The sequence below is a fragment of the Bos indicus genome, chromosome 9 (genome assembly GCF_029378745.1).
Source record: "Bos indicus isolate NIAB-ARS_2022 breed Sahiwal x Tharparkar chromosome 9, NIAB-ARS_B.indTharparkar_mat_pri_1.0, whole genome shotgun sequence".
NCBI lineage: Eukaryota > Metazoa > Chordata > Mammalia > Artiodactyla > Bovidae > Bos > Bos indicus.
The window spans coordinates 96,854,287-96,875,279 of NC_091768.1; the positions used below are offsets into that span (position 1 = coordinate 96,854,287).

At 46.7% G+C, this 20,993-nt stretch overlaps 1 protein-coding gene across 2 annotated transcripts in view; it reads right to left on the minus strand.

Annotated features, from left to right (window-relative positions):
- Positions 1-20,149, minus strand: part of LOC109564098 (solute carrier family 22 member 2) — a 32,464-nt gene extending 12,315 nt beyond the window's left edge. Inside the window, exons 1-9 of one of the 2 annotated variants that reach the window (XM_019967662.2) lie at positions 19,416-20,149; positions 17,269-17,372; positions 11,985-12,139; positions 9,556-9,724; positions 7,262-7,376; positions 5,611-5,717; positions 3,417-3,631; positions 2,488-2,596; positions 1,440-1,552 (exon numbers count right to left, since the gene is read on the minus strand). In XM_019967662.2, the coding sequence (XP_019823221.2) occupies positions 1,440-1,552; positions 2,488-2,596; positions 3,417-3,631; positions 5,611-5,717; positions 7,262-7,376; positions 9,556-9,724; positions 11,985-12,139; positions 17,269-17,372; positions 19,416-19,811 (1,483 nt within the window). In that variant the 5' untranslated portion in view covers positions 19,812-20,149. The remainder of the gene's footprint in view (positions 1-1,439; positions 1,553-2,487; positions 2,597-3,416; positions 3,632-5,610; positions 5,718-7,261; positions 7,377-9,555; positions 9,725-11,984; positions 12,140-17,268; positions 17,373-19,415) is intronic. The other variant, XM_070796488.1, reaches the window with a different exon arrangement.
- Between the last annotated feature and the right edge of the window lie 844 nt (positions 20,150-20,993).

Consider the following 20,993-nt stretch of genomic DNA (forward strand, 5'->3'; position numbering starts at 1 on the left):
GGAAGAGACCAGAACGAGCTCCCAAGATGGAAAGGGGGTCCTGGGGTCAGGCCCCTTGGCCAGTTCTGGGGGAGGAAGGAGTCTGGGCCCGGGGCTCCCAGCCACTCTGCCTACCTTGGGATAGAGACCTCATGTTCTATCAACTTGGCCATCTTGTTGTTATTAAGGTGGAACATGGAAACATTCGTCAGGTCTCTTTCGAGGGTGAGTTCTCTCAATGCTTTGGAGTTTTTGCTGATAGATCTACAGCAGTGGAAACTTCTGCCCTCACAAGTCCCTCGAGCAGAAGGAATGAGCAGAGACACTTGGGTGTGACAACACGCAGGATTGGGGGAAAGCCATTTGCTGTCCCTCTGCTGTCATCTGAGACAGTCTTTACCTTCCTCCCCCAGACTGGGTCTTGTATGCCCGTGGGGAAAGCATTCCATTTCTGTCAAATTAAAACAAAGACTCAGAAGGAGTCTTAAAGAAGACAGGAGTGGGTGCATGGAGACCCCAGGGCTGACACATTGAGAGGGTGAAGTTACGTGTGTGGATCTGGAGCCGTGTCTGCCGGGTGCCCAGGAGGGCACCTGTCCCTCTGTCTGCCACTGGGGGAAGAGGCAGTGGATACTGGGTGAACGGAACCTCCCAGGATCCCAGCCCCTCTCAGTCTGCAGACTTAGGGTTCAGGACGCGGTGATGATTAGGTTAATCCCTCCCATTCTCTCCTGCGGCTGGTCGGGAGGGATGCACTCAGCACCCATACCTCCTTCAGGGTCAGCGGGCAGGACTGTGCCCCTGCTGCTTCAGTCTAATCGCTGAGGAACCTGAGGACAGGGCGCCAGCACCCCCACGGGTGTTCCTGTCATGTAACCCGTTTTCTTTCTTTTTTTAAAAATGTACTTATTTGGCTGCACTGGGCCTTCACTGCAGCATGCAGGATCTTACAGTTGCAGCATGTGGGATCTAGTTCCCTGATCAGGGATCAAACCTGGGCCCCCTGTATCTGAGCGCGGCGTCTCAACCTCTGGACGGCCAGGGAAGTCTGCACTCTCTCAGTCTTGGCCTTTGTTTCCCCTGGGTGTTGAAATTGCCCTTGGCAAAATTTTAACTGCTTCTTTTGAAGTAAGGAAGTAAAAAGAGTTTGGATTTTCCAATGTCTGGGCCTAGAGGAGATAGAAAGAATGAGTTCCTGGACAAAGAGGCAGACAGCAATGAGGGGAGAGGGTCTTCTTCAAGGAAACCCCCACCTCACTCGCCCTGGACTTTGCAGCTCTACGGGCGTGAGTCCTCGTGGGTTCCCAGACTTGAGTGTTAGCAGCTGCTAATGCTGTTAGTAACACTAGAGTTGCCACACTAATAGTAGTACCAATTACCAGTCACACTAGTTTGGAGGTAGAAACATGGAGACCCCTAAAAGACAGGTTTTCCTTCGGACATCTCTGAGGATTTCTTACCGAAAACCACCAGGGGGAGCTCGTGCCAGATGTCGGTGAGCCTGTAGACCAGGAAGGGGGTGAGGATGCCCCCGATGTCACACATGGAGGAGCACACGAGGACCCCGAGGTTCCTGAAACGCAGGACACCCATGTTTCCTTCTGCTTATCACAGGACCGTAGTTATCTCCCACGCCCGTCTTAAATACCTCCCCCAATCATTAAAACGGGTGCGAGCTGAAAGTCCTCACGGTACTGTCAACGCACGGAAACGATACATAATTCCATTCATGTTCTGCTGTACTTGTTTTATATTAACTTTCTCGAAGATGTCTAACTGGGGGCGGGGCCAATTTTGGATTCTTACTTTCATCACCGTCTGCCCTCGCTCTGCTCTGCCATCCTGCATGGGCTGTTCTCCCACCTGTGGCCATTCGGGCATCCCTCTCCGTGCAATGGCTCCTGTTCTCCCCACGTGGTTCCTGAGTTTTACCCCAGCCGGAGAGTGTGAGGTGTGACCTGCCTACTGCCTTGAAATGGTCCCATCCTCTTGAAAAGGAAGGTGCCTTCCCTAGAGATACCAAGCGCAGGAAGTCAGAAAGAGAAAGACAAATACCGTATGATGTCACCTACATGTGGAATCTAAAATATAACACAGATGAACTTATCTACAAAAAAGAAACAGACTCACAGACACAGATAATAGACTCGTGGTTGCCAAGGAGCGTGGAAGGCGCGAGAGGCTTGGATTGGGGGTTCGGGGTTAGCAGAGGCACACTGTTCTATACAGGATGGATCAACCACAAGGTCCTACTGCTTAGCACAGGGAACTAGACTCGATATCCTGTGATAAATCGTAATGGAGAAGAATACGTAAAAGAATGTACATACGTATAACTGAATCATTTTGCTGTACAGTAGAAATTGGCACGCCACTGTAAATCAACTGTACATCAATAAAATAAATTTCTTAAGAAAGGTGAGTTGTCCTCTGTCGGCACCTGTGGTCGTTCTCAGCAGTAAACAAATGTCCCAGCCGCCCTCCTCGCGCTGAGGGGGACGAACGCACCTGATGAACGTGGGGTACAGTTCCGCGTTGACCAGGCAGACCATCTCATAGGCCATTGTGATCCCCATCCGACCCAGGCAAGCAGCCGTAACTCTTAGCCAGTGTAGATCTGAGCGGAAAACACACGGCTGACACATGCTGCTCAGGCTCCCGGGCCGCCCAACGGGGCTCGGCGGCAGAGGCGAGGGGCAAGGAGATAGTGCATCCCCCAGAACGGGACAAGAGTGCACCGCCGGCGCTTCTGCAGCCTCAGGACAGTTCTGCAAAATCCCCTGCGTCTGCTCGTGTTAGCCTCACGGTTCTAACACACTCCTCACTTTAGACCTCGGTCGTTAATGACACCAGAATGACACCCGCTTCCAAAGTTCCACCAGCTTTCGTCTACAGAGGTGACCCGGAAGAAATAGCCTGCTCTCTGTGCTGGCCCAGCCAGATAGCCCGAGGCGTGGGTCCTCCTAGCCTCTCTTGTTGTACTACATTAGAGAACCGACTCTTTGCAACCCCATGGACTGTAGCCTATCAGGCTCCTCCGTCCGTAGGATTTTCCAGACAAGAGTACCGGAGTGGGTTGCCATGTCCTTCTCCAGGGTAGCCTTCCGACCCAGGGATCGAACCCAGGTCTCCTGCATCACAGGCAGACGCTTTACCGTCTGAGCTACAGGGAAGCCCAACTCAGAGAGCCAGTGGATGTGATTATATCACATCAGGCCATCATGGGGTGCCATGGCTCTTACAGGCAGAGTTGCCATATGCGTTCACTCAGGAAAGTCCCAGATATTTCATTCATTCTTTCCAAATAGACTTCCACGCTGAAAAACATGGTCTTCCTACCAAGGGGCTGTGCTTCCCACGCCCCGCCCCCAAATCCCCGCCCCTGGCCCCTTCTCAGGGCCTTGGCAGACAAGACCCCAGCTTGGCCGGGCACTTACCCTCAGGGATAAAAACCGAGACCAGACAGGCTGCCCCCGCCACCATATTTGATATGGCCCATGGATAACGGCGACCTATGCGGTCAATGGTGAGGATGATGAGGAAGGCGGCAGGGAACTCGACCAGGGCAGAGTAGAAGAAGTCCAGGTAGATGTTGCTGCCCGCAAGGCCCATGTGCATGATGAGGCCCTGGTAGAGAACAGAGCTCGTGAACCTGAGCAAAGAGGAGAGCTCAGATCAAGACAAGCACTGTGAGCAAGTCACCGAAAGCTTGACTGTAAGACACCTTTCCTTGTCATCTTATTATGGCTTTCCCTCCATCCCACTGCTTTTACACCATCTGACCCATTACGGTGACTGGCTGTAACCTCAGAGTCTGGAAAGGGAAAGAATTAGGCTAACATTCCCTGGCCAAATTGAAAGGTGAGAAGCAACGTCTTACTGGAAGGATTTATTTAGTAGAACTGTTTCAGGTTATTAGTGGTTGTTAATCTTTTCTCTTTCTGGTCTTCTAATGACTACTTAATCCAAACATTAGGAACACAGGAGACCAAGTGGAAAGCAAATTCCCAAATGGATACAGCCCCACTTTTGATGATTTATCTTCTGACATGATACAGACAACATTTTAAAAATTAATTAATTTTTAAAATTGAAGAATAGTTGGTTTACAGTGTTGTGCCAGTCTCTGCTGTACAGCAAAGTGGCTGAGTTGTATACATGTATGCTTTCTTTTTTAATATTCTTTTCCATTATGGTTGATCACAGGATACTGAATCTAGTTCCCTGCGCTATATGGTAGGTCCCTGTTGTTTATCCATTCACAGACAAGACTTAGATGATGTTTCTGGTTTTGTTGACTGGAAGCATTCAATGTCTGCAATGGAAAATATGTGGATAATGAAGCCAAGTTTCCCCGATGCATTTTGCATGCAATATTGTGAAGGCTGCTAAACTAACTCCTGCTAAGCTCTGCTTCTGTCGGTGACTGTGGATAGTCTTTATTGTTTAGCTGTCCCATGTGGCGTGCAGGACACTCAGGATCTTAGTTCCCCGACCAGGGATCGACCCCATGCTCCCTGCAGAGGGGGCGTGGACCGCCAGGGACGTCGCCTTCTGTCAGTGACTGTGAAGCATCATTTGGCTGCTCTGTGTCATCCCAGTGATGTCACTTAGTGAAGGGAAAGCGTGCTGCGTGGTGCAGAGGCTGGTGCGGAGCCCAGGGCTCTGGAGCAGACTGCAGGCAGTGAGGATGCTCAGACTTGCTACTTGATGTGGAGTCAGTGGTTAATCCTGTCTAGTCTTGTTTGAGAAGTTTATTTATTTACATTTTATCCAGGTGGAAAAGAAAAGGCCTTGCAGTAGAGATCTACACTCATATCAATTAACCTATGTAACAAGGACCTACTGTATAGCACCGGGGACTCTATCAATATTTACTAACAACCTGTAAGGGCTTCCCTGGTGACTCAGATGGTAAAGAATCTGATCTATCTGCCAATGCAGGAGACCCAGGTTCAATCCCTGAGTCAGGAAGATCCCCTGGAGAAGGGAACGGCGGCCCACTTCAGTATTCTTGCCTGGAGAATTCTCATGGACTCCTCTCCTTCTCATGGACTCCTGCCAGAGGAGCCTGGCAGGCTGCAGTCCACAGCAGTCTGACTCACAAAGAGTCAGACACAACTGAGTGCCTAACACTTCTACTTCTACTACTTCTATAAGGGAAGAGAATTTGAATCATATATATATATATATATATGAATCGCTATGCTGTATAACTGAAACTAACATATTGTAAATCAATTATACTTCAATTTAAAAAAATCTATACCAATTGTCTCAGTTTGACATTAGAATCACTTGGAAGATTTTAAAACTACTGGTTCCTGGTTCCTAGCCTTGACAATTAAATCCAAGTCTTTGTGCGAGAAGAGTCTGGCCTTGGTATTTTATAAACTCCCAGGTGATTCTTAAGGTAAAGCCCAGGTTGAGAATGTAGTGGTCTATGTGTTGGGTTTGTAAGCTGATTTCAACATCTGCCTGACAAAAATATAAATGAGCCCACTTGCAATCCACCACTGATGCTGACTGGACCTAGGCTACGTTTTGAAGGTCCTCTTGGTCCCTCCCTCTATGTGGATGATGGAGATTAAAAGAATTTGGAGAGATTTTAAAGTGGAAAATAATCCTTACCAGTTGTACATCAAGATCAAGGTGTGTTTCCTTATCTGTGGGGTTCTGACCAAGTCAAGAAATGAAGGATTCAGCTTCTCACCAACTTCCTCATCAGGTCTGAGGCTCTGGGAACAGAAACAAGAGCAACAGTTTTGTATATTTCATGACGGCATCCCAGGGTCACCCGGGGAACATAATACCCTAGACTTGCTAAATGCTTTTAAAGTGCCCAGAGCTAGTTAAGCCCATCGCACACATTAACTCGTTTAATCAATATAACCACCCTGCAAGTTAGATTTTATGGTTTTCACTACGTCTCACAGAAGAGGAAACTGGGATACAGAGCAGCAAGGTAACTCATGCATATATATTATGGGATGTTGCTGGCAAAATGTGGTGGGCTAAAACTGAGGTCCTCCAGGGACCCTGAGGGCTGAGCACATTGACACACCCTCTCTGCACACCCGGACCCGAGTACGGCCCAATAGGAGACTGCTCAGGGACCTTGGCACTCAGACCAGCATTGGCATCACCTGGGGCTTGTTAGAATGAAAGGTCTCTGGGGACTTCTCTGGTGGTTCAGTGGCTAAGACTTCAGTGCAGGGGGCCTGGGTTCGATCCCTGGTCAGGGAACCAGGTCCCGCGTGCCAAATCTCATATGCTGCAATGAAGATCGAAGATCCTGCATGTCTCAACTGAGACCTGGTGCAGCCAAACAAATAAATAAAATAAAATATCAAAATAATAAAGAGCGAAAAATCTCTGGCCCCAGCCCAGCCAGAGGGAAATGCATGTTCATAGGTTCCCCCGGTGAATTGAGAAGCCCACTCTAGAAGCACACAGTCGATGCTGGACCGGACAAGTTGGTGTTGGAAGAAGCCTCCAGGGAACCAGCAATGACCAGACTTGGCGTCCTCACGTGAACTCTGACCATGGAGGGGAGACAGTGACCCACATGTGCTTTATTCCCTGGCCAGTTTCCAAGAGGATCTGAATTCTAAGAATCAGTGCTATGCCAGCTGTTTATGCAGAAAAAAAAAAATAGGTACTCTAACCACCCAGAGAGGAAGTGAAGAAAAAAGGCCTCTGAGTCCCTCACTGTGAATGTCAGGTCAATCTCAGATTTGTACAGGTCACCCATCTTAGAGCCTCATCAGAAATTACTTGCTACTATGTCAATATAAATTCCTAGTGAGCTTGGTTTTCTCTTTACCAGGTCCTGTCAGGTGAAAAGTTTTAAATTAAAGGTGATGAGGTCTACTCAAGGTGAAATGCTAAGTGCACGGAAAATGGACACTTTGATTTGTTCCATTCAAGAAGGCAGGGGGGTGTTTAAAATATTTTGGGATACTTTTTATCTAAAATTTAAAAAATTCTAAGGAATTATTTGTGTTTGAAGATTCTTCCCTCTGTACTGGGGCTGAGGGCCAACACAGTCAAGAGATGAACAAGACAGAAGCTCCTCGTTTGACTTTCAAATGACTTTTGGTTTCCTTTGATGTTTTCCATCTGTGTAAAATATTCTGCTGGGAACCACAAATCTTAGTACAACAGAAGTACCCTGCTGTGCCTGGGAGGTGGGCCGCTTCTGCGGCTCCCCACGGAGACAGTGTGTGCTTTTTCCTCCTTTTCGCAGTTCCCTGCTTTGCCACTTCAGCCACTGGCTTACCTGGAGAGATCCAGGCAAGGGTTTTCCGTTTTTCTTTGCAATATGCTTAATGATCTTCAAGGCTTTAGCATTTTTGTTCTGGGAGATCAGCCATCGAGGAGACTCAGGCACACACCTGGGGCACAGGAAACTGTCATCAGTGCTGTTAAGTAGAGGGAATCCTACTTGGCCCTCCACCTGCTCAGCGGCCACAAGCCAATTTCTGGGAGGGGCCTTACATAGACAGGTTTGGTTGTATCTACAGAGGAAGTAAAACTGTGTGGAGACTGCGCAGTAAAGGAAACCATCAACAAAATAGACAGCCTACTAAACGGGAGAGAATACTTGCTAGCTGTATATCGAATAAGGGCTTGATATCCAAAATATATAAAGAGCTCATTCGACCTGATAGCAAAAATCCAAACAATTTGATTTAAAAATGAGCAGAGTGGGACTTCCCTGATGGCTCCAGTGGTTAAGAATCCTCCTGCCAATGCAGGGGACAAGGGTTCGATCCCTGGTCTGGGAAGATTCCACATGCCGTGGAGCAACTAAGCCCGTGTACCACAACGACTGAGGCCGCACGCTAGAGCCCGTGCTCTATAACAAGAGAAGCCACCACTGCCATGAGAAGCCCGAGTACGACCGCCAGAGAGTAGCTGCCACTCATCCCAACTAGAGAAAGCCCACTCCTGGCCTCAAAGATGCAGCACAGCCAAATCTTTTTTTAGTTTTAAAAATAAACAAAAATGAACGGAGCATTGGAATGGACGTTTTTCCAAAGAAGATATACAGATGGCCACTAAGGACATGAAAAGATGCTCAACATTGCTAATCACCAGGGAAAAGCAAATCAAAACCACAATTGAGATGTCACCTCAACCTGTCAGAGTGGCCGTTATCAAAAAGACAAGAAATAGCAAGTACTGGTGAGGATATGGAGAAAAGGGAATCCTGGTGAACTATTGGTGGGGATATACTTTGTGCAGCCACCATGGAGAACGGTATAGAGATTCCTTAAAAAAATATTAGAAATAGAACTACTGTATTATCCAGAAATCCCACTTCTGAATATTTATCTGAAGAAAACAAAACAGTCCAAACACCTGTTTTCTACTCTTCATCTTGAGTGATCTTTTGAAAAAGCAGTTCTATTATGGGGCTTGTGGAATTGTAAGAAAACTAAATGGGACTCAATTGAGTAAAAGTGGCAAGAAGTGCTTCAGAGATGGTCAGAACTTGGATGATAGCTGGCCCTTTCCTGTCATGCTAAAGCATTAGGTCTTTATTCTGAAGAGAATAAGACTGTTGAAAAATATTTAAGCTGAAGAGGTATGAGCTAGACCTGGATTTTTTCAATGCAATGTGAAGCATGGACTAGAGGATGGGGAAGCTGATGCCAAAGAGACCAGTTATGAATCTGTCCAGAAAGCCAGGCAATAAATCATGAGTTCCTAATGAGAAAAAATGAGTTTTTTTTAATGAGTTCCTAACAGGAAAAAAAAAGGGGGTGGATTCAGAGATAGAAAGGGGGTAGAAAGGATAGAGGGAAGGAGCTAAGAATCACCCTCAGAATGTTACTGGCTTTTGGAGGAGAAACAGGCTTCCTAGAAAGGGTTTAGATGTTAAATCTTGGACAAGGCACCTATGGGAAGAACAGGTAGCTATGTCCAGGAACTAAATAAGTGGGTTTTTGCAAAGGAGATTTGGTTGATAATCCAGCACCCTTCTTACTTTATCTCAGGTAACCTCACATTAGGAGTTTTTGAGAGCTTCTGCTATTTGCATGTTTCCCTTGGGCAGGAACGACTGACATTTCACTTGCTCTGGTAACTCTGATTGATTGGTATGGTCTGACTGGGGTGCCACATTGGCCTAATCTGGGATAAAAACTGCTGTGATTGATTGGGGATGTCTGCTCCGGACCCGGCAGGCCAAGTGGTGACAACAGCGTCACCCTTCACCTTCTCCATCTCGAAGTTTCTTCTGAGGAGAGGCAGAATAAGAAGAGTAATATTGTCAGTCTCTTCCAAGGGTGTTACGGCCACTGGAAGCTAATTTTAAAAACCATATAAATACTGTGAAAATGTGAGATCCAAGTCATAAAGCTCTTTGTTCAAAGTGAAAGAACATTTGAATTCCAGAGGGCGAGACAGGTGGGAACTTGTCATTTTCAGCCCTGAAGCTGGGTTTCCCGTGAAACAGAAGAGTGACGGACATCTTAGGCTGGATGGATGGTGTGCACTGGGGCAGACAGCCTTTTTAGCTAAAGGTAGTATTTCAGTTTCTTTCCTTTTTGTTCCACGTGGACTCACCAGTAATACAGCAAGAAGCAGAAGTTGGGCAGAGTCACGGTGAACTGAAGCCATCTCCAGTGCGGAAGCACATAGGCCACCCCAGCAAGCACGAGGAGTCCAATCGTGAAGGCCACTTGGTAGAAAATCCCCACTGTCCTCCGGTATCTCAGCCCGACAAATTCTGTAACTGTGGAGAGAACCCAAAGGGTCAGCACCGGTCAGTACGACAGCAAGCTGGCGATCCAACGATAGGACAACTAGAATGCCAACCTCGAAAACGTGGTCCAAGCTCCAGAATTTTCTATACAGCTCTTAGGAAACATTTAAATGTCCTTTGGGACCTATTCTGTTATGATTATTGCTATTGTGTTAATATAAAATCTCATAATCCCACATTACATGGAGTAAGCATTGAATTTAGAGCATAGATGATTTTCATGTAAATGAATAGCTCAGTATAATAGCTCATGTCCTCTTACATGAGTTAAACATTTTCTTGGCCATCCTGTTAATGTGTGCAAATGGCTTGAAAACCTAGGGGGTGGGTTTCCAAGTTGACCCAAGTCAGCTAGTACTGACTGGCAAGACCTAATTTTTAAATTTTTAGGAATTTTGCAAGCTGATTTTTAACCCATTGGTATCTTAAAATCAGTCATGGTGTGAGTATTCACAACTTAGAAATTGGAAAACCCTATGAATCAGGTTTTTTATTCTCTAAGAGCTGGTTTAAAGGCATAACACTGCACGTGGTATAATTATTGCCTTATCCTACACCATATACCATGACAGATGTATGAAGTCTATGGTACATGGATTTAGGAAATAGTCATTTTTATATCACAGACATTCTAAAATTGACATGCCAGATATTCCATGAACCACAGAGTGTTGCTTAAATGTTTGGTTATCATGTTAAAGATTTCAGCTATTTATAAACCAAATAGAAATGTTCTCTGAAATTATTTCTATGAAGTACTGTGAACTATCCAAAAGTACTTACAAAGAGAGATGAAATTGTGTACATAATAAATGGAAACATCTGTCCTTCAAAGTGGTTGGGGTCATGGATGAGGTCTTGGGGTAGCAAGTAGAAAAGTAGAAAAAGGGCACATGGCAAGAGCACCATAAGGACACTGGAGGGACTGGAGGAGAAATTACTGAGAAGAGGCCAAAATCTACATTCAAATGCTACATATTTCGATGTCATGTCTTCAGAAACCAAGTTTCTCATCAAATAACCGCATGCATTCATCTCTTTATTGTCCTCACATAGATCAGGGGACTACCGTGACAGGGACATAAAAGTATTAAAGGCGCCATTTCCTCCTCATCTCATAGAATCCCCCAGATTTATTGGCCCCTCTCCTGGGCCAATTTTTAAGCACAGATATTCTAGTTCTCTTGTGTGAAATGAGAGATTTATTATTATTATTTAAATTTCAGAGTCCGTTTCCCTTTGTGTGGATGCTACTTGAATGTGCCCAAAAGAAAAGCAATGATGAAGTGAATTCCCAAGATCTAAGTGTGGTGGTAAGTCTTCTTAATATCACTTTAAAGATGCCCTGCTGTTATAATGCAAATATTCTCCTATAATCCATGGAGCTTAAGCATAGCTCTGGCTCCTAATGGGTAGGATGTAAATGATATTCCTGGTCCCACAAGTGGCTTGCTGAGGGCCCGAGATTGACCACAGTACTTGCATCCTCAGTTTCCTTGCATATAATTTGAGGATAACTGTGGTTTGCTAGAGTGGATGTACTCAAACTAATAAAGTCACTTATAAATCTAGCATGTTTCCCATTGAATATTCTCTCTGTAGAGCCTGGTACTAAAGTTCATGGGGTTCACACCAGTCAATCCTAAAGGAAATCAACTCTGAATATCCATCAGAAGGACCAAAGCAGAAGCTCTACTTCTTTGGCCACCTGATTTGAAGAGCCAACTTGATGGAAAAGACCCTGATGCTGGGGAAGATTGAGGACAAGAGGAGAAGGGGACGACGGAGGATGAGATGGTTGGATGGCATCACCAACTCAATGGACATGAGTTTGAGCAAGCTCTGGGAGATAGTGAAGGACAGGGAAGCCTGGTGTACTGGAATCCATGGGGTCGCAAAGAGTCAGACGTGACTTAGTGACAGAACAACAATCAGAAGAGCCTGGTAGGCTCGATTTTCTCTCTATGGAACACCCTAGGGTACAGAAAACAAAAATTCCTAAAGCATTATACAAGAATTTGGATGGCATTCCTGTTGCATTGTTTTCTTTCTAGGAGGAATGTAGAATGAGTCTAGTGAAAAGATTTTAGAAATTCTTTTGATACAGAAAGAAAAATCTTTCAACGTTGTCTGGAAGCTGAGTCCAGTTTTCTGTGTAGCTTCCCCCACCAGACTGACTATTTTGCCAGCCAACCTTTGTTCCCACAGCTAAAATCACAAGTGTTCTTACTCAGGATGTAGCCTATTAACCAGCCTGCTTTGCTGACCAGTCCTTGGATCAAGCGAAAAATTAGCATCCATGTGTAGTTTGGGGAGATGGCCATGAGCACTCCAGATGAAGCGTTTATGAGGATTGTAATCAAGAGGCAGAGCTTACGGCCAAACCTGTGAAGAGAAAACGAAGAGAGGGAATGGCATCAGATTAGATTCACGAAGGTTGTAGAAAATTCACACAAGCTATGGAACTCTAACTAAAGTGGGGGTCAACTCTGAAGGATGGAAATTCAAGAGGTACAGACTGACTCCCTCCAAGAGAATCCCTGACTTTGGGTCTGTTCTGTTGGCACGATATGTAAACAGCGAGACCCTTTCTGGGCTGCAGAAACTCTCAGCCCCACACTGCGGAGGGTACTCAGGGAGGGGAGATTCTTCGAGCCCCCCGGTCCTGAATGCCCCAAGGGCCTATCTAAGCCTTCCATCATCACATGAGCTGGGCCTCTCCATGAACAGACTCAACTGCCCACCCAGGAGCTTTTGCTTTAGAAAAAACAAAACTCAGTGTTCGGTGAATTTCCGTATCCATTTTCAACACTGCCTTTGGACTTCGTGGTATTTGTGTGTCTCCATGGAAACGGTTGTTTATGCCCTCACCTCATGTGTTCCCGTCCCTTAGGCCTTTGTCGTGGAGTCCCCTAGCCGGAGAGCTCCTGTACATTTTATTATGGGGACTTGGGTTTCATTGCTTTAAGGACCTGGGAGTATCTCAGTACAGAGTAGAGGAAAACGTGGAACCTGGGCTTAACCTTGTCTTTTACGGAAACAGAACAGGACCGTATGCTTCCTGCCCCCACCCCACACCACCATGCCCTCTCCCTGCCTCCTGTCTGCATAAAACTTTAGTCAAAGAATGAGTTCAATCAGAGAAGTGAGAAATGCGGAAACAAAGGACAGCAGCCAAAGGAGACTAAATAACAATGTCATCATTAAGCACAGTCAAGACCTTTAGCTCTTTTCTCAAGGGCTATAGATAATATTCTGAGCCTTATCCTGTGAGCTGTCTTATGGGTATTATTAATGCTTTAAATCTGAAACTTAAAGATCAAGCAGTCCCATTGGGAATTGATGTAAATTGCCAAACTTCTTAAAACTCTGTGTTGACTACATCATTTTTGAATTCTCAGTCAACTGTTCCCCACTGTAAACGTATACCCTCTTAGCCTTTTTATCCACAGCCTTCCAAAGTCACAACTCAACACAACGTTTTAGCCTTTCTTTCCACGTTCTCCTACCCAACCCCCTTCACTTATCCTCAAAGAATTTATAAGCACGTGTTCAAAGGAGATTTCTTCAACTTCCAAAGTTGACTTGGGTGACCACAAAGCACCCCAGTCGTGCTCCCCTAGGTGACAAAATCCCATGGCTGATGAGAGGGGGCATTCACCATTTGACACTCAGAGTGTGGGAACTTTCAGAAACTCGAATCTACTAATGCAGTTCACTAGGGGACAATTTCACAGATGGACACAAGGCGATTAAAACAGTAAGGCAGGGCTGGAAGAAATTCTGGAGGTTCGGGAGACTGGTTTGAGACATCCCCACCTTCCTGCCCTCCTACAATAGAACCACTTAAGTGGTTAAATGAAAGAAAGAGAGAAAATCAAAGGGAGTGGGTGGACTCCTGTACCGCTGGCTTCGTAAATCCTTTAGCTACTTGCCACTCCGACTGTGGCCTGGGGATATGAGTATCGCCAGCGGGTGGTTTGAAAGGCAGATCCTCAGGCCCACTCCAGACCCACTGGATCAGAATCGTAATTCTAACAAACCCTCCAGGTGGTTGACATGCACGTTAGCATTTGGGAAGCGTGCTTTCATTTCACTGAGCCTCAGTCTCCTCCTGTGCGAACTGTGGACAATAACTCCCTTCTTCAAGGCTGTTAGGATCCTAGTGAGATATAGCACACCATGACGTACAATGACTGGCGCATAGGAGGTAGGGGCAGCTTGGTTTGGAAGATTCTGCAGAGCTGGGTGAGCTTGACTGCAACCCACTGGGACTCTGATTCTGTTTGGATCTGGTTCCATTTTGAAATTTGAACGGCGTAGTGGTGACTCTCGAGAACTGACTGATAGACTTTCAGAAAATTTGTGAGCTGAGTGTTAAATGCACCATTATGAAAAATGAAAGTATACACTTACTCTAAAGTAAATTGCGTTAAAAGCTAGTGTAGTAAATATGCAAACCACCTCTTTCTAATTATTTTACTATGTTTGAGTATTTATCTATGCTCATGAGGTCTTTTACATCTTGTTGTTATATTTGTATGGTGGAAATGCCATAGGATGGTGCATATTTCTCCAACTCTGTGTTCCATGACCTCACTTTGGTAGCTTGAAATGGACCACCATGGGAGCATGGATAGCATGGAGATCGGCAAACTCTACAAGTCAGGCCTTTCTCCTTTAGAGAGTCAGTTGTTAAACATTCATAAGCCTGATGGGACTTCTCTGATAATCTAGTGGTTAAGACTCTGCCTTCCATCCAAAGCAAGAGGCATGGGTTTGATCCCTGGTCAGGGGACTAAGATCCCATGGTCAAAAATAAAAAAATAAAATAAAACATTTACAAGCCTGACATTAAATGATTGATTATTGGAGTAAAAACCCTGGAGTCGCTGATCGATCACTTTTTTACATCAGGTGATTCTCACAATCGTTCTTTAGGCGGTTTGGATGATGAAACAAATGGGACACGTTACGAAAGACTCATTTCCAAAGTCTCTAGCATATTTCCTCCCTCCCTCCCACCGGAGGGTTGCAAAGCTGACCCTCAGAAGTCTGGCTTGGTGTTCCTGGCTTGCTTCTAAAAGACACTGCAGCTCTTAAAAGACTCCTCACCCCTTCAGCTGTCAGGTCATATTTTTAAAATTCCTTATTGAAATCTATTTTGTTTAATCTGTAGCATCAAATGGGTTCCCATGAGATTCTTGTCCCATTGTATAAAACCTGAGAGTTGTGCAGAAACAGGTGTTGAGTGTGCAAAAATAGAGCGTCCTCATTGGACCCCTCTGGCGGTCACCACATTCCATACCCTTATCTGCACACAGCAGAGGAGAAAGGGGTAATAACCAACCAGACTTCAGACAGTTTAAGAAAAAGAAATAAAGGGATGTGCACAGCTTGCGGGGGGAAGAATGATGACTCATTAGCTTTACACAGGAGATTTCAACAAAAGGAACAAAATGATGAGGTCATTTGAGAAGGTGGATAATCACCCAGGGATTGTAAATCAGGAATGCACCGTCAGGAGAGAATTATAACCCAGTTCCTACTCTCTGAGTGGGACGGGAATAATTAACTCATTTATTTAACCAACTGTGAAGCTCAGTCACCTGTTTGTTCACTTCTGTGCTGGCGAGTTGAGTGTTAGAGTCTGCTCTCTCCAGTGCAGGCGGGAGTGGAGAGGGAGCCAGGGGCCAGGGACCCGAAAAGCCACACGCTGGAGCAGGGTGGACTCTGGACCGCCCTCGTTAGGGTGCTTCTTCCTTCTTAAAGGGTCATCTCCAAACCACCGCTCTCAGTTCAGTGGCAATACTAGTGAAAGCAAATGTCCCCTGCACCTCACCAGCCTCTTCGCCACACAGAGTCCCAAGAAGAGCCTCTGGAAGAAGGTGCACAGGCAGTTCCAGAAGAGGCACGAGGCCCGGGGCTGCCTCAGACCTAGTGCCCTCTCTGTCACTCCCCTCCCGCCTGTGGCCACAGGGAGTCCTGGCCGTGAACATTCAGATGCCCCTGAGGTGTGACTGACTCAGCCAGCCTGATTCATCTTTAACACATTTGCTGGTTTTAATCCAGACAGACAACGCAGTATCATCAGACAAAATGTCCCACCTACGTTTCATATTAAACTGACAGGTGTGGGTTTATCTGTACCAAAGATAGAGTTGGAGAAGGCAGCAGCCATATTTACCATTTATTTCAGAATTAAACGTGTAGTTTATAATAAGTTATGAGACTATATAGGCATTGCTCAGTTATGCAGTGTTATCTCACTAGCGGACTAACAATTTAAGAGGATGATACTGTTTAAAATGTTGCTCACACTGCCTGGCGTACAAAACACACCCAGACATTATAGCTCTGATGGCCAAATTAGCTAAGGTGCTCACCAAGTATAGAGCCGATTTTTTGTTCCTTTCCCTTTGTTAGTCACTCAGTAATGTCCAACTCTTTGTGACCCCATAGGCTGTAGCCCGCCAGGCTCCTCTGTCCATGGGATTCTCCAGGCAAGAATACTGGAGTGGGTTGGCATGCCCTTCTCCAGGGGCTCTTCCTGACCCAGGGATAGAACCTTGGTCTCCTACATTGCAGGTAGATTCTCTACTGCCTGAGCCACCAGGGAAGCCCTCCTTTTCCTTTCTCTTTAGGGGACTCCTAACAATGTCTAATTGATCATTGATCAATTAGATCAATGAGTAAAGATGCACATTATGAGCAACTTTCAGCACAGTGAATGTGGGATTACAAAACGATGGATAAATAAGAGACCCAGGAAGAGCTGGATTGGTACAAGCCACTGAAACCAAGCTCCTGAAGATTCAGACCCAAGTGAGAGGACCACCGGCCATGCGCCCCACCTGGAGAAGTCTCCCTTCATTTATCTCTTGGGACGTGACATCATGGAATCGAATATTTACTTCTGTCAGTGTGGAGACCCTGCTTCCCTTTCAGTGTTATATTGTACTTCCACACATATATTGGGTTAACCAAAAGGTTCATTCAAAGTTTTCTGTAAGATCAGAAGGGAAAACACAAAGGAAGTTTCTGGCCAACTCAACAATTACATCTGGCTCTGGGGCCCCGATTCAGGAATCCTGCACCCCCTTGGGCTCAGGTGAGAACAATAGTGAGATTCTATCCATCTCTGGGACTTGAGAGGGAAGAGGGAAGAGGCCCCGAAGGTGCATGACCAGGGGGATGGCAGGAAGCCAAAGAAAGAGTGGGGATTACGAAAGGGATCCAGTCATCTTTCATCTGTCATCTCTCCCATCTCACCCTCAGCTTCTGGACAGCCCACACGGAAACACTGCTACCGATGATGAAACATCCTTCAATGAGCCCCCAGAATGAGAAAATACAGACAGTGGTCATGCTATCGGAGTGGCAGGAGAACTCTAAGACTGTCGTGACCATCCAGGGAAGCGTGGCCGGTGTGCTGTGGGGCAGGAGGGCATTCAAGCGGGGGCGGGTGCTCTCCTCCGAGGGTTTCAATTCTGCCACTTCTGTGGCACACTTACCTGTCTGCTATGTAGCCGATACTCATAGAACCGATAAAAAATCCTACATTCACCGCCGACTGAAACAGGTCCAGCATCCAGGAGTCGGCACACACTAGGTTAAACTGCGAGGGGCCGCAGGGGTCCCGAGTGGGGAGAGAAAGAAAACAAGTCCTGTTAGGTGCGACTCAGCCCAGGGGACGCGGGAGGCACTCCTTGTATTGCACTGAGTATCTGGATGACAATAACCCAACTCTTTCCTTGCTTGCATTAATTTCCTTTACACAACCTGAAGATTTGACCTGCAGCCTGTTTAGCTTTCTATCTGGTGGTATGTCATCAGGCTAAACTTGATTTTGGCTAAATCAGCTGAAATTAGGTAATTACTTGTGCACGAACCATTCCTCTTTCTAATTTTAATGCACAGAGGCAATAGGTGTGTGGACACATTACAAGTGCTGCCTCAAGGAAGTTGGGCAGTTTGGTGTCTCTTTAAAGTAGGGGAATTAGCATCTTGCTCAGGGCTGTGGCCTTTGCTCTCATTTGGAACAAGAGGCAGTGCTGTAGGAGTCACCAGTGCCGGCCCGGAGTTTGGGAGATGCGGTTTCTAGGGCTTGAAACTAACTTTCTCTCTCTGTGTGTGCGTTGTGTGCTCAGTGGCTCAGTCATGTCCAGCTCTTTGCAACCTTGTGGCCTGTAGCCCGCCAGGCTCTTCTGTCCGTGGGATTTCCCAGGCAAGAATACTGGAGTGGGTTGCCATTCTCTCCTCCAAGGGATCTTCCTTACCTAGGGATTGAACCCACATCCCCTGTGTCTCCTTCATTGGGAGGCAGAGTCTTTACCCCTGAGCCACCTGGGAAGGCCTTCTCACTGTCTGGGGTAAAATTTTTCTCTGCCCTGGACCTCAGTTTCCTCATCTCTGTATGAATGAGTGAGATGAGCCAAGTTGTAAGGCCTCTTAAAAATTGTACGGTGTTAAATCTTCAATCCTTCACGTTTCATGTAACTGTCAGACTACTTTAGATCCTTAGAAAAGGCTCTTCTACCTAAATGTCTGTTCAGACAGAGTATCTTCACATCGTCCAAGTGGTCCTTTTAAGTTAAGCCAAGCACCTGGCTTTCTTTGTAGAATAATCTTGTCCCCTTATTTTCCTTTGCCTCCAATAAAATCATGTCTCATTATTGTATATAAAATAGACAACTAACAGGAACCTACTACAGAGCACAGGGAACTCTACTCAATATTATCCAATAGTCTATGTGGGAAAAAAAATCTAAAGAGTGAATGTATATATATGTATAAGTGATTTACTTTGCTGCACACTTGAAACTAACACAATATTGTAAATTGGCTCTACTCCAATAAATTTTTTTTAAACATCAAGCCTCCATTTTTTTCCTTTTTATGGAAAAGAGGCCTCACAATCAGATGTATGTCAACTGTGTGTGTGTGTTAGTGCTCAGTTGTGTCCGACTTTTTGCGACTCCATGGACTGTAGCCTGCCAGTCTCCTCTGTCCATGGAATTCTCTAAGTGAGAATACTGGACTGGGTTGCCATTTCCTTCTCCAGGGGATCTTCCCAACCCAGGGCTCAAACCCAGGTCTCCTGCACTGCAGGCAGATTCTTTACCCTCTGAGCCACCAGGGAAGGGCGTGTAGGAATGTCAAGTGTGGTTTTTAATAAACTATAGTACCATAGCAAAAGCTCCAACCCCAAATGGTTTGACATGCATACTTTGAGCAAACTAAAGAGAAGAAAGTTAACCATTGAGAGAAAAGTACATTGTATCACAGTAAGGCCCCAATCAGGTGAGTTCTACGAGCTGTTGCGTGTCTGTCCATTCATATGACGGCAGATGGAGGGTACAGCTTCCAGAAATTCAGCCTGAGGCTTTGAAATTTCCCCTTTCCTGGCATTATTTCCAGGAATTCTGATATGTTTTTGTTTATTTCTTATACTGATACTTGCATACACTAGAATAATTATGGCCATAATTTGAAGTTTCAACTAACTCACGCTCTAGACAAGTAAGAGGCGGCATGTTTCGGTTGGAAACAAGAATTTTATGAGATTCTTTGACTCCACGTCTGGGCTTCCCCGGGTTCTTCCTTAAGGAAAGCTGCGCTGTTTGTTTTCTCCATCTCTTTAAGTCCCACGGTCACCTACCTCGGTCACGATGGAGGAGCCGGGCGTGTCGTACACCCAGCCCTGCTCGCAGGGGCCCAGGGGCAGGGGGCTGCCATTGGTAGCCAGGCTGGCCAGCGGGTCCAGGCAGCCAAGGGTGCTCTGGTTCCAGTCCACCTCGTAGCGGAGGCACTGGCCCTCGGGTCCCGGGCCCGGCACCGTGTAGTTGAGCTCCTCCGCCAGGCTCCAGCCGCATCGCCGGCTCAGCTCCGCCACCCCGGGGCTCCGGCAGCGGTGGTCCGGGGTGAAGCCCAGGAAGACGATGCCCACGTAGATGGGGGTGAAGGCGGCCGAGATCAGGCAGAGGAGGAAGAACGTTTGTTTCTGGAAAAAGTTGAATTCCCCGATGTGCTCTAGGATGTCGTCCACCGTCGGCATGATTCCGGGCAGAGAGATCCCGAGGTTCTTTCCTGCGCTGCTCGGTCGTCGCTGAGCGAGGCTGCAGCCAGCTCAGCAAAACCCCGACCAAAAGTCAAAGAGTGAGTGTACTTTAGAAAGGGGACCAGCCTCTGGTCCAGACCTCTGCTGGTGGGACCAGCTCCCAGCCAGGCGCTTCCCCGGCCCCTGAACCCTGCTGCTCCCCGGAAGAATCCCCGGGTGAGTCGCTGTATTTACTGTCGCATCCCCCCCGTGTGTGCGGGTAGCTCCCTCACCCGACCCCACAATCGATCCTTCCTATGTCCCCCACGGGGAGAAATCCGAGAGCTTTCACGTATCACAGCCCTGTTAATCTTTCTCTTAGTAAACTGAGCGTCCAGGAAATTAATAGATTCATATCTCACCCACAGAGCCGACCTTTTCGCTAAGGTGTTGTAGGGAAACGAACTGGATTTTGGCCGTGCTCCCCGGGTGTGGCGTGAGTCACAGTCTCCGGCCAGAGTTCTTGTCTGGATCTGGGGGGTTCGCGAACTCGATCGCTGGACTCCGCTACCACCCGCAGCCCGTGACTCGGCACCTGCTGGGGCTGCCTTCTGCTGATTTTCCCGGATTTCCCCATCCTGCTCTTTCAAGAAGGACAATTTGACATTCCTGCCTTTGAACCCTGCAACTGCCTGACCCGGTTGTGAGGAAAGAATAACATGTCCTCTCCACACGTAGGTCAAGTGGAGACGCAGGCAGGTGTGGTCTTGTTCTGCTGCCTTTTTGTCTTATTTGTTATTTCTGCCTGTGATTGGTGTGGAGGGTACTCTTTAGGATGGCGCTGGCTGCATCCAAGTGCAAGGGAAGCAGGCAGACATCTTTCCCAGGTGAGGATGGAAGGATCCTCACTGCGGTGGGCGGCTGCCACTTTAGGAAGGTGGCTTCTTGATATATCTGCCTATTAGAACACCAGAAATCTAATCTTGTTTACTTTCTTCTTTTTCTGTTAGGGTCTGTTTTCCTGTGGCTAGAACAGCATGGGTCTAAAAGTAGTGACTCATAGAAGTCCTTCTCCCCAAGGCAGCTGCAAACATCTTATTTTTTTTTTTTAACAAAGCCAGAACGTGGGTGCCTGGGGGGTCCCTGTCTACCTCCTCTGGGTCCTGTTAGGCTCCTGGTGACGTGCTGGGGGTGGGGCTC